Source organism: Sceloporus undulatus, chromosome 4 (genome assembly GCF_019175285.1).
Source record: "Sceloporus undulatus isolate JIND9_A2432 ecotype Alabama chromosome 4, SceUnd_v1.1, whole genome shotgun sequence".
Classification (NCBI taxonomy): domain Eukaryota; kingdom Metazoa; phylum Chordata; class Lepidosauria; order Squamata; family Phrynosomatidae; genus Sceloporus; species Sceloporus undulatus.
Genome location: NC_056525.1, coordinates 3,937,170 through 3,950,739, shown reverse-complemented (window position 1 = coordinate 3,950,739; position 13,570 = coordinate 3,937,170). Strand labels below are relative to the sequence as shown.

Genomic DNA, 13,570 nt, shown 5'->3' with positions numbered 1-13,570 from the left:
ACAGTATGACCCCCATGTTCATGAAATCAGTTCCAGCAATTTCACTTCCCCAAGTCTAAAAGAATATGGTTGCTCTAGCATCTGGAAATCCTACAGCGCAACTATATGGTCGACTTCTGACAATTCACTATTATCCATGATAAGTCTGGGTACATAAGTCCCGCAAATATGGAGGTCATAATGTATAGATTGGTTTTTGTCAGGGACCCATCTCCCCCCACACCACAGACCATTGCCATATTTGTCCCCTTTGGCTGCAGTTGTTTCTTTCAGGAAACATTCAGGGGACTGGCAGCTGATGGCATGTACACCAGCACCAGTCCAGGAACCATCACTGTGAGTAGCACTGCTGCAGATGATAAGAGGATCTTGGTGTCCAGCAAGGGTGTGGAACTTTTGAACCTCCAGATAACATTGGATTTCAGCTCCCAGAAGCCCCAACCAGTACTGGCAATAGTGAGAGATTATAGGAGTTTCTGAAGAGATAAATGTTTCCCAGCCCTGCTGTATAGACAGTTTCTGGCTAGCTATTCCCAATGTACAAACAAATGGCTTTGTTCCTCCTGCACCCCCACCAGGGAAGGACAGTGTCCTCCATCTCTGCCAGTACCTGAGATTTGTTGTTCTATTTTATTTATTTATTTATTTATTTGACTGCTGCAGAATGGGCTTGACATGAGACCTGCTTAGGGTCCTTATGACCACCATCTCCTTCGGCCTAGAGCAGGCATTCCTCCCAGCCTAAAAAAGCTTGGGCAGGCAGTTAATATAACTAATATAGGCAGTGTTCCCTAAGCCAGTTTGAAAGGGACTACCCATCCCAAACCTGATGCCACTTTTGTTTTATTGCATGATTCCAAAATTCTAGCGTTGCAAGAAGCTTTCCCTTTGAACAAAGTGAACAAGGAATGACTTTGTAGAGCTGTCAAGTTACTTTCCTCCCCTCGCCTTGGGTGGCTGGTCTTTCCATTGTATCTCATTTATAAAGGTGCCCCTAAGCTATGTGAGGTGTTCGTGCATCCAATGCACTGTGGGGCTTAACAATCTGGATACAAAATGAGTCCAAAGGAACAGTCTTGGGAAGGAAAAAGCAGGAGTGAAGGGGAATCTAATCTCCCAACATCACAACTTCCCCTAGCCTTCCTTCTTGGGGAATAGGCTTCACCTTCTTGATCACTTTAGTCCAGCTACCCTGTCCCTACAGTTCTGGAGCTATCTTGTGTAAGCAATATGGCAGTTCGTTACATGAGCACAGCTTGATAGAGTTACTTTTTTGAACTGCCATTTCCAGAATTCCCCCAGCCATGCTGGCTAGTGACCAGGCTAACTCTGGGATTGTGGAAATTGGGGCCCCAAAATAGTAACTTCTATGTGTTTATATACTTTTCCGCTGTTCTGCTGTGCTGTCCCAGTAATGTAATGTCATCCCAATGATGTAAATTCAGCTTGATGGTCTCTAAGGCATATTATCCCCCACCAATTTAGCATGTTTTTCAGGCCACTTTTATCTTGATTGGATGCAAAGCTAAGGCTTCAGCTTGAATACTTTTGAATTATCTTTCAGGTGTCATTGAAATTTGTAGGGCTTGGAATGCTTCCCATTAAATTTCAGGACCTCCCCCTCCATCCCTTTTTTCTCCATCAGGGCAACCTGTGAAGACAGCGACCCATATAACCAAGCCAGTAGACTTCCATTTCTGCACAGACGACAGGATTAAACAGCACGGGGAAAGCCAGCCTGGCACAGAATACAAGGAGGTGGACTTCGTAGCAGCCCTGAGGAGACATCCGCCATCTCCGGTGAGAGTGGAAGGGGGCACTAAGATTCAAGATGGGGAGTGAGGTCTGGCTTGAGAGCTGTCAGCTGTTCCATCTCATAACTGGAAAAGCAAAGATTGAAGCATGAAATGAAAATGTATGCATTATGAATTACATGGAAGGTGCAGAAAGAATGAGTCTGTAAGGCCTTTCACCTGTGTTGCCTTTGAACATAAAGAGACAGCATCTTTTGTTGTTTTCCTTAACAGTGATTATAAACCAAGCAATAGTTTTGTACTAATCTGGGTATTTTTCTGAAATAAGCAGTCATAAATTGTGATGAAAAGAACCTCTTCAAATTCCAAGAGGTAGTCTGACCTCCAGAAAAATGTGGAGCTTCCAAGGCAGATTTTGCCACCAAGATTATAAATCAGATTCACCTGTAAATCAGATTTTCTCTTAAAGTTCTTCCCCTCCCATGTAAATCGGTGTATAAATATCTGCAAACTGGGGCAACTTCTCATGCATTTGATGGAAGTAGGCTGGAGTCCATGAAAACTTACAGCACATAAAACTTTTTTCCTCTTTTAAGATGCCATAAGACTTTGTAATGTCTTTGGAAACTGGTGAAAGGGTGCTGCTTTTTCCTTATAGTCTTGTGGCAAAGGCTAGTGTTTCCATCAGGGAAGATTGGGTGAACCTTTTGCTGTGCAAGAACAGCTCCATTGTTGGCAGAGCCACTTGAGCTTAACCCTGTCCATTGTGTCTCCTTACAGGCCCGAGTGGCAAAGGGACCCACAATCCCAAAGCCGTTCAATCTCTCCCAAGGTAACAAAAGGAAGCTTGAAGAAAACCCTGCTGAATATGTATCCTTGGCTCAGCAAGTAGAAAACTTCCAGAAACGCACTCCCCCACGTTACCACCTGAGGAGCAGGAAGGATGATGAAGGTAAAACTAAGAACCGGGGAGCTGGTGGTCCATCTGTGGCCAGCAGAGCATGGGGAACACTGTAAGCACAGCCCCCTAAACTCAGGAGTGGACATAGCATGGCCCTCTGCATACAAGCCCCATGCCTGCTTTTGCTGCTCCACATTCTCTAGGCTCTCTTTTTTCTTCCCCTACAGACTATTTAACCAACAAATTGCTGCTTCTGGAAATCTCCAGGTGTAACAGTTCACCTGTTAGTTTCCCTTCACTGTTCAACATCCAAAAACAGTTTAGGGAGGCATTCCATAGTACTAGCTGTTAATCTGTCACAATGCTTATGTGTTCATTGTATACTATCTTTTATTATAGCCCGCCTAGATCTGTAGGGAGGGGCAGGATATTATTATTATTATTATTATTATTATTATTATTATTATTATTATTTGCTGTATTATTTTAGAGATGTTTTAATTTTGTACATTGATGTTTTAGATTGTACACCTTGTGGCAGGTTTTTCGTTATCGTTATTTTTTTAATATTTTGATTCCTACTATGTAAAGCACTATGCAAATTTAACAGCGCTCTATAAATAAATGTTGATAATAATAATAATAATAATAATAATACATGCTTTTTCTGAACCAAAAGAGGACTCAGTAACACTCCTGTTTCTGTTTTCTTTTGTTTTGCTTCTGGCAGTTCATGCTGCCCCCCCCCCATGAGGTCCCAGGGCAGAAACTGGCCCCTGGACTCCCAACCCTGTCTTTCACGCGCTCTTGTCTAATTATAGATCTTTCTGCCTTTTTTTCTATGGCTTGTAGGCATAACACAGAACAGACCCCTGAAGCCCAAGGTTACTAACCCAAAAACTCCCCGCCTTGAGACAAAGACCCGTTCCAGGCCTGTCACATGCAAGAGTTCAGCTGAGCTGGAGGCTGAGGAGATTGCCAGGCTTCAGCAGTAAGTGTAACTCTTTGTTTATAAGCTACATCTGAAGAGCTGCTCTCAGAGATGATTATGCTGACAGACTGAAGGTGAGGGCTAGGCAGAGATGGGTGACCAAGATGGCAAAGGGTCTGCAAGGCAAGCCTTCTGATGGAGGGACAGTTGAGAGAGTTGGGTATATTAGTCCTGAAGAAGAGAAGAAGGAGAGGCAATATGATAACCATCTCAGATATCTGAAATGCTGCCAGATGTAATGAGCATGCTCCAGAAGGCAGCATTCAAACCAACAGGTCCAAACTGTAAGAAAGAAGATGCTGAACTTCTTGATGGTATGAACTGTTATATAGTGGAACAGAGTCCCTTGGAAGATGATGGACTCTCCTTCATTGTAGGTTTTTAAGCCAGTTTGATATGTAACTCTCAGGGTTGCTTTAGCAGTGGGGTTCCTGCAAAGGAAGTAGAGTAAGCTATTTATTATTTTACTTTGTTTTATTTATATGTTGCTTACCTCCCAGGAGGGAACACAAGAGACTAACTAGGTTCCCTTCCAACTCTTAATGCTTGTTGTCAGTTGAGTATTAGGTGAACACTCAAATACAAGAGGAACTTCATCCTGCTCATGGTCTGCTGCTTTATTCCACAGGTACAAGTTCAAAGCTCAGGAACTCAACCACCGGATCTTGGAGGATGCTCCCCTTTTGCCTAAAAAGCTGCCAATGAAAGAGCTCACCAAACCAATTGGCTTCAACCTGGAGATTGAGAAGCGCATTCAAGACCGTGAGAACAAGAAACCAGAGGAGGAGGAGCACTATGAATTCCATTCGAAGCCATGCCCCATCAGAATCCTAGAGGATGTGGTGGTAATTCCTGCACCTTGCATGCCTGAACATGATGAAAGAGCCCCTGAGGGCTGGATCAGACAAGAACCCTGTCTAATCCAATATAGTCAGCCCCCCATATCCATGGACTTTTTATCCATGGATTTGAGCATCCATGGTTTGAAAATATTTTTAAAATATATAAATTCCAAAAAGCAAATCTTGATTTTGCCATTTTCTACAAGGCACACAGTCCTACTGTGCCATTGTTTTTAATTTGAATATCCACAGGAGGTCCTGGAACTAAACGCTAGCAGATACAAGGGCCCAATGTATTCTGGTCACATGTTGGCCAGCTAAATGGTGCTAGGGAGCACACAAGGAGAACATAAATTTGTGTTCCTTATCAACTGGTAGTTATAGGTGTATTGCTTCTTGATACTGAAGGAAATATGTAGCAATCTGTGTGGCCCTCCACCTTTCTCACCATTGACAAAGCTGGCTAGGGATGATGGAGGTTGTATAGGCCAGCAACAGTGAGAAATTGCACATCCTGATAAATAACTATCAAGCTAGTAACCATTTATTGATTTAATATTTATATTTGTACCTCACATTTTTTCAGAGTAATGGTAATTGTTCTATGAGATAGACCAGGCTAAGAAAGACAAAGCAACTTGCCTGGGCTCACTGAAGAAGAGTTGCGTCTCTGCAGTTCTAGTCCAACACTAACAGCAGCATTGCATGAGTTCTCTTTTGCTTTCTTTCTGAAGAGGAAAGTAAGGAATAGCTAGATCTGTACTGGAGCTTCTATCAATATAGAGGAGGGTGTTCCTGAAAAACTGTGTGTCCATCTGCTTTCAGTTGTTCCCTGTAATGTACAACCCTAGGTGGAGTGGAATGTCCCAGTTAAGCGAATGCTGAAGCTTAGTAGCCAGGGGAATCCTGATTACTAACAAGGATTCCATTGCAAATGCTCAGGACTTCCTCAACAGATAGCACCATAGAAAAGAAAGTTCTGTTGAATGCAGAAAAACAGTACCAAGTACTGTTCCAATATGAACAGAACAGCCTTGGTCAAGAAATCCAGGAAAGCCATGGGGGGAGAGGCAAGGGTTTTATGAAGGAAAGAAGCACTGTTCCATTAAAGGTGTCAGACAGGTGTAATCTTTAGCTGGACTTTCAGTGTTTTCATTTGGTCCCTACTTGAATATTTAATATTTAACTTGTCTCAACTAAAAGATTTGGACAATTTAGAAAGTTCTGGTGGTATGGTGGTGTATGCTTAGTATTTCTTGACTAACCCAGAGGCCTTACTGCAACCTACTGCTTTGTTCCTACAGGGTGTTCCGGAGAAAAAACAGCTTCCCATCACAGTACCTAAGTCCCCAGCTTTTGCCCTGAAAAACAGATCCAATACCTTGGCAAGAGAAGAGAAAGAGAAGGTGAAGCTTGTGATATATTTCAACTTCTGTTTTAAACAGTAGCAGCAGCCAACCTCTCAATGGTTGCCAACCTGGCTGCCAGGGTAGGGAGTGATGTGAGCTCTGGCTGAATGGCCATCTTGATTTTTCTGCCTGAGTATGGCTTCCATTTTGCAGCACTTAATTCAAGTCTTGGCTGATTCCATAGGACTGCATATATTCAGGTGGCAGGCAGATTGTGTGGAGTCCCTTTGGGAAGCAGGGATGGGATCCCTGGGGATACAAGAATGCACCCTTTTTTCAGGACAGCAGCTATTGGACCCTCCCAAATGCTACATCTTCACTGCAAAATTAATTCAATTTGGCAATACTTTAACTGCTATGGCTCAATGTTATGGAATCCTGGGATTTGTAGTTTTGGGAGCTATTTAACTTCTGTCAGAGAGCTCACCTGCTGCAACAAACTACAAATCCTAGAATTCTGTAGGATGTAGCCATGACAGTTAAAGCGGCATCAAATTGCATTAATTTTGCAGTGTGGCAGCAGTCCAAATTTCCTTAAAACAAAACTCCACATAGGATGAAACTGGGGAAGAATGTTGCACATTACCCTCCTTGGTATGCTTGTGACAGTGTTGTCTCCTGCAGGAAGAAGTAGTTCCGGTGATCAAAGCCAAGCCAGCGCCACATTTTGGTGTGCCGTTTAAGCCAAAAACCATAGAGCCACGGCAAGTGGAGATCTGCCCTTTTTCCTTTGACTCACGGGACAAAGAGAGGCTGCTCCAAAAAGAGAAGAAAATTGAAGAGCTGCAGAAAGAAGAGGTGAGTAGTACCAAAAAAAAGGTGTCTAGCTTAGGAGAGCGTTCTTATGGGAAGTTCAGCTGCCAAGGGTGGTGTGGGCTGTTGCTGAAAAAGGAATAGCATGGTCCTTCAACTCGTAATAAAGACGAGGAGGCAGATGTTGGCTGCAGCGACACACACACACACACACATTTGCAACTGGTCCCCAAAAATAAAAGCAGGTGTTGTGAAGGAGGAAAAAGGAAAGCTACAGGTTCCCACCAGTGGAGCAGGGTTCATTCAGGAGGTTGGCTTCTGTTGGCTCTGCTGTCTGCACTGTGTACAAATACTAAAATAGGAAAGTGATTGCTCCACTCTTCCTACTGCCTGGCTGGTAATTTTTAAACCTTAAGGGATAAAGGGGGTGTTAATCTGCATGTTACCTCTTGTAACAAGTTTACTCACTCTATATAACTGTTTTGGAAACTTCAGCGGGTCCAAAATTCTGCAGCCAGTCAGCTGGTTACAGGGAGCACATAACTCCATTACTACTGCAACAACTCCACTGGCTACCAGTCTGTTTCCAGGCCTAATTTAAAGTGCTGGTTACCACCTATAAAGCATACATGGCTTGGATCCATACTATTTGGAAGACCCTATCTCTATATAGTCCTGTCCATGTTTAAAGAGCATATTTGGAGAGGACATAGGAGACAGTCTCCTTAGTGGCTGCTCCCTGGCTGAGAAATCTTTCCATTGCAAGACTTATTTGACCTCTTTTCTACTCTTTTCACTAGCAGGAAAGATCTTTTTAGTTAAACAGCCCTTTGGTTGCTAAGTAGTTGTGACAAAGGGTTTTTTTAATGGGATCTTCAATTATGTTTTAACTCTTTTAAACTATTTTATATTAGTATTTTTAATAGGGACATTTAATTTTTAAATTAGATTTGTAGTTCTGCTGATCTGCTTTATAAATTGACTTAGGTGCCAGAGAAAGGTGGGATATCACCCGAATGAATGCGTAAATGCTGCTGTCATTCCAAGGAAGGCCCATTCTCCCCATTTGTTTGTTCATAATTAATAATGACCTTACTGTAAACCTTTATCACAACTCAGTTAATTATTTGTTTACTAATTCAATTCCCATTTACAATATCCTCTTTCCCATCACTTTTCTTTAAAAACACATTTTAGCCCCAACAATACTTTGAGTCCATGTTTGCTGGTATCTCTTGGTTTCTGACAAGACATCTCAATCAACATCCCTGTAGGGGTGAAAAGCATGACTTTGTATTTTGCTCCACTAAAGCAGTTTTAATAGATAGTGGAGTAGAGTAGAGTTGTCTTGAGCCTGATCCCAAGTGCTCCAGTAATTTTCGTTATAAAAGGAAGTTGTCTGTGGATTGATACATCTTACACCTCCTTATATGAAGCAGGCTTTCTTTCCAAACCATCAGTGTCTGAGATTTCTCACTTTTGAGGCAGAGTTTCTGAGCAAGCCTTCCACTATTGTCTAGCTAGTCTCCTCTTCCTCTTCCCTGGGAGGTATTCTGACTCCTGAATTGTTCCAATGGCTGCTGCTTTTATGCCATGGTGGGTAAGGCCAATCCAAACAAATAGATAATGTAGCAGTACATAAATGGCAGAAGCATGAATTAAAATAAATCAGCAATTGGAACTAACTTACATTTGGGACTGAAATATGTACAATCTCATAGCAGTAACCACTGAGGGGTGGGGCGGTAATCTACTAGCACCCTTAATGCAAACTACCACTTAAATAGGGCAAAAACCTCTCTGATCCCAACAGCCTGGCCAGCAGGACGTTATGGCCAGTGATCTAGAAAACTGCTAGGAGGTCCAAGAGAATCATTAGCGTGTACTCCTTCTGACTTGGCGTCCAAGACACTTTGTTTTCCAGACCAGGCCTGAAGCTCAGCTGAAGTGGATCTAGAGAATCATCTTTATCCAAGATGCCAGGAATTGGCTTACCATGTGACAAGCCTCTCATGGAGCAACAGACTGGGGGCAGCTGACCTCAGAGAAGCACTGCTTAGCCCTGTTCTGTTTGTTTATTAGGTACCCAAGTTCAAAGCCCACCAGCTACCTCAGTTTGACCACATCAGCTTGCCAGAGAAGAAGGTAAAGAACCCCACCAAGCCAGAGCCCTTCCAGCTGGCAGTTGATGCACGAGGAGCCCTGCGGCATGAGATGTGGCAGCAACAGGTGAGGGCCAGGTTGCACTGTAGAAGCTGGAATGGTTCTTTGGGCTAAGAGGCCTGTTGGATATTCTTAATTGACTTGATTCTCATTTTGGACAGAGAAGCATCCAGAACTGTAGCATCCAACAGAGTCCTAAGGCTGTCAAATCTGATCATCCCCTTGGCCTTGGTTTTTTATGTTCAAACTTATATGTCTATAAGAAGGAAAAACCTTATCATTGGTATCTTATTTGGGCTGTAGAGGGACAGAAGCCATGAGAGAGGGGAGGGAAACACATGGCTTCAGAAGAAAAGTGTGTGCACGTCTGTGCATCAGCTCAAATTCAGGAGACCCTTTGTATGTCACATCTAGCCAAGTCCTTGACCTCCCTTGCCTTACAGTTCCTAGAAATCTAGCTAACAAATGTAGCCTGCCGTGAAACCAATGGGGAGACTGTTTCATGCAGCTATCTTCCCTAGCAGATTGGAAAGTAAATCTCAAACATCCTTCAGGCATTTGTAGACTTGGTCTGCTTCCTCAAATGCATGGAGTGAACTGGATCTGAGGAAGCAGACGAAGTCTACCAAAGTTTATGCTACAGTGTCTTTTGCTCACTCAGTCTAAAAGGTACTACAAGATCCCTTTGCATACTGATTTTTCCATACTAACATGGCTATGTCTCTGAATTCTACTGACAAGGTAGTGAGACTTCAGAGGATTCTTGCTCTTCCTTGCTTATGGGGGTGTGACAATCCATGTATAAAATAGAGCCGCCTTTCCATGCAGGTCTTTTAGAAATCCCATGCAGGTCTTTTAGAAACAGATAATCACAGGTGGAGGCCTGCAGCTTTCTGAGTTCTCAAAAGATGTATGCTGCTATCGATACACATATGCCTTTGAGTCTTGACTGTGGTACTGGAGGTAGTACTGTATTTGTAGTGGGTTGCTAGGTGCAAAATATCATTGTGTAAATTGGCTGTTAATTTGTAGTTGGCACAGGTGAGGTTTTGAACCCCAGCCCCATCCTCCTACCATACTCCCTTGGATTTTGCTGATCTTTTAATCTCTTCTGGGGCCTTTGTGGCAATGGGGTGCAGGAATCTCATTAAATCCCCCCACACACACACACACACAACTGATTGTGTTTCTTACCCCTTGTAAAGCTCAAGGAAGAGATGAAACGGCAGAAGGAGGCTGCTTCTTTCAAGGCCCAGCCCAGCACTGTTGTGCACCAGGAACCTTTTGTGCCAAAGAAGGAGAGCAAGTCCCTTTCAGGTAAGTCTTCCTCATCAGAGCTGCCACCTCCTTTATGCCAAGCCTAGCTCCTCAGATGTGCAGCTTTGAGAGACCTTCCAGTGACAGCTGACATCTCTGCCCAGTGGCTGTGGGAGGCAGGGAAGCAGCCCATGCTTCACTGACCTTGGCTGCCCTTTTGTCACCCACATTTGATTGAGTGAGTGCTAAGTTCGGACAGGCGTAAGGTGCAGGCAAGAAGCTGCAGTCTTGGCAACACCTGGCAGGCTTCCCCCTCTTGCCCTATGGCTCCTTGAGGGCAAAAAGCTTAGCTTACTGCTGCTCTTTAGAAGCCTCTTTGTTCACAGGAGCATTTTATGTATCTCACAACCACTTTTTTGCTTCCCACAAACTGCCCTTAGGATTTACATGCAGACATATAACTCTCTTCTCCCTCTTTATCTCACCCCACCAGAGTTAGATCAGCCACACAGCTCTGTTTCTTGGGTATAACTCACTTGAGCAGAAAATAAATTTCAGGATACTTCTAAGCAGATAGTTCTTCTCTGACAGCAAGCAACAGTGGTTAAATTCTTTGCATGTTGTAGTGCTGTGAGGCTGTGCTTTGCATACCTGTTTTCATTTGACTGCATCTGTGTTGTTCGCTATGTTTCTGAACTCAATTCTGCAGCTCCTGAAAGTTTTGAGCTTGCTACAGAGCGGCGCGCTCGAGAGCGGCAGGAGTATGAGAAATGTCTGGCAGAGCTTGAGGCCAAGAAGGCGCAACAGCAAGAAGCGGCGAGGCGCATTGAGGAAGAGCAAGAGAAAAGGGAATTGGCCAGGCTCAGAGATGAGCTGGTAAATGAGCCCCCCTTTGGGAAATGGGAGATGTTACTTCAGGTTGTGTAACTAGCTGGAGGTGGACAGAATTGGGCCATTGCAGACTCCAACTCATGGCACTACTTTGTGCAAGAGTTAGATCACTGGAATTTCTAGGGGTGGTGTTGTCTTGCGCAATGCAGGAGGGGACTTCATACAATGCACATGCTTTGTCACTGAAATCCTCCCTATGCCTTATTGACCAGTGGTCCTGTTTGCTGGTCTACAAATCCTCTCTCCTTGTTCCTTTTGTGTGCCTTCATTTTTTCCAGCGATGGAGGTGGAAACATCCTATAACGTGGATTGATTCCATCTCTTGCTCCGAAATAGGCAGGAAAAACAAACTTGAAGGAGTCGCCACCAGAGGGAGCAACCTCCTCCATCCCTCAGTCTTTTTCCTGCCTCACTCTGAGTAGGCTGTGTTTTCTAATAACTTGATTAAAGAAATGATTTCAACATCTTTTTGTCACAATCAAAACAAGGCGTTGATAATATTGTGGCTTGTCTTGGATGCATTTTAACATACTACAAGAAGAGTGAGATATCTCTGTTGTGATCAGTTGTTGATCACTCCATTTACAGTGCAGCTACTTCCTCTGCACTACCAACAGTCACATCCATCTAAGATAAATTTAGGACATGACATGGCCTATCTTCCACATTTACATGCCAACTCTGTTGAGTTGCCTTGAATCAAAAAGAGGCTTCCTTTGGGAGACACATCTGGTGGTTCTCACATAAGTGATATGCCTCAGTTCACCCACCCATTGGTTGGGCAGCTTTGGTAAGTCCCGCGTTATAGGATGTTTCCACCTCCATCGCTGGAAAAAGGAACATTGGGTCTTACCTGTGAGATGTTTGTTTTCAGCGATGTAGGTGGAAATATCCTCCCCACCCAGAACTGAGGAGGCTGTTTCCCTTGGCTTTGCAAGGGTGGTTGTTAGTTATTTTTAGTTTGACTTTATGATAGTTTCTATTGATTATACTTAGATTTGCATTAAATGCTCTCTGAGTTCGTTTTCTATCCTTGGCTGTAATATTGACTGAGGGATGGAGGGGGTTGCTCCCTCTGGTGGCATCGACTCCTTCAAGTTTGTTTTTTCTGCCTATTTCGGAGCAAGAGATGGAATCAACCCACGTTATAGGATATTTCCACCTACATCACTGAAAACAAACATCTCACAGGTAAGACCCAATGTTCCTTTCCTCACCATCTGTGTCTCAGGGACAGAGGTCAGTTCACCATTGCCAGCATGTTTTGTTATAGTATATTCGCTAATGGCTGCAGAGTCAGCAGGTTAATCGGTGCCAACTGATGTTCAGGATTAGATCAATGGCAACAAAAGTCCCTGGAACAAGTGATGCTTTCTAAGTAGCAAGGTGATGCGGTGGACCAGCTGATCCCAGAGCATTAAGACAAGCTTGAGGGAGCATCCTTAGATACTTGCAGCTGCTGTAGTGGCAGTGTCCTACAAGTCTTCAAAACCAAGAGATGGGTGAATTTCTGAAAATTGCATGGGGAGAGAACTGGCATGCTGGTAGACTGGTATACAAAGGATGGTAGGTCTAACAGATGTTAGATGCCATATTTCCTATTAGATCCTTGGCATCTCCATTATGGGGATCTTGAGTTGCATGACTAGGACCTTTAAAAAGCTGCTGTCAGTCTGATTACTGGGCTTGGAGGACCACCTTTGTTTTTTAAAGAGTTTCCTGTGTTTTTAAGCAGCCTCAATCTCTTTGGGATGGGCAGGGCCATTTCATGTCGGAAAACACAGGACCTTGCCTCACGGTTGCTCAAACCTTCCTTCTTCTTGTTTCTTTCAGGTGCACAAAGCCAACCCCATCCGCAAGTACCATAATGTGGAAATCAAGCCCAGTGAACATCCGTTGACAGTTCCCAAGTCTCCCAACTTTTCTGACCGATTCCAGCGTTGACATGACCTCCCCACCACCACCGTCGCCAGTGCTGATCTGCCCGGAGCAAAAGGACCGTCCACCTCACTCTTGGGCTGTTTTTCCTCCATGGCAGAGACTTTTTTTTCTCAAACTGCCACTGGCTGGGTTTTTTTTTTCATGGCTTCATTTCCTGAAAGCGAAGAACTAGACTGTATTCTGACTATAGTTGCTTCCAGACCCTGTTTGCATTTTTAGTGTAGCTCCGTCTTTTCAGAGGAGCCTGTGTTTATATGCCAAATATTGTATACTTTAACGAAAATAAAATGTTACTACTGGGCAGGTTTCTCTCTGCCCCTTGGGAGGACAAGGTGTCATTTTTCTGTTTCCCAACCAAGTATGAAACCTGGCCCCCAGCCCCTGCCAACCCTTCACACTTCTCCACTCCTCCTCTGTAAATAACTTTTCTTGGCTTCAGATTGCCACGCCAAGAGCTCCTTGTTTTTGGGTGACCGTCTCAGTTCCTGGCCTAAGTTCTGCGGCCTCACCTGCTGGTTCTGATCAGGGGACCAAGTTTTAAATAAACTTTTATGTGATTATTACATAAACTGAATGGAATCAGACTAGTCTCTTTTTCAGATGGGAGATGGCACATACAGATGTCATGGTGGAGAAGCCTTGGCAGTGTGGCACAGTTGTGGCATGGT

The 13,570-nt window shown here is 43.8% G+C and overlaps 1 protein-coding gene across 2 annotated transcripts in view; it reads left to right on the top strand.

Annotated features, from left to right (window-relative positions):
• The window catches only part of TPX2 (TPX2 microtubule nucleation factor), a 37,487-nt gene extending 24,260 nt beyond the window's left edge, over window positions 1-13,227 (top strand). For both annotated transcript variants that reach the window (XM_042465881.1, XM_042465880.1), the window contains 10 exons: window positions 1,646-1,800; window positions 2,535-2,706; window positions 3,508-3,646; window positions 4,275-4,491; window positions 5,793-5,894; window positions 6,522-6,695; window positions 8,733-8,879; window positions 10,019-10,130; window positions 10,780-10,946; window positions 12,795-13,227. In XM_042465881.1, coding sequence (XP_042321815.1) covers window positions 1,646-1,800; window positions 2,535-2,706; window positions 3,508-3,646; window positions 4,275-4,491; window positions 5,793-5,894; window positions 6,522-6,695; window positions 8,733-8,879; window positions 10,019-10,130; window positions 10,780-10,946; window positions 12,795-12,905 — 1,496 coding nt within the window. In that variant the 3' untranslated portion in view covers window positions 12,906-13,227. The remainder of the gene's footprint in view (window positions 1-1,645; window positions 1,801-2,534; window positions 2,707-3,507; window positions 3,647-4,274; window positions 4,492-5,792; window positions 5,895-6,521; window positions 6,696-8,732; window positions 8,880-10,018; window positions 10,131-10,779; window positions 10,947-12,794) is intronic.
• The last annotated feature ends 343 nt before the right edge of the window (window positions 13,228-13,570 follow it).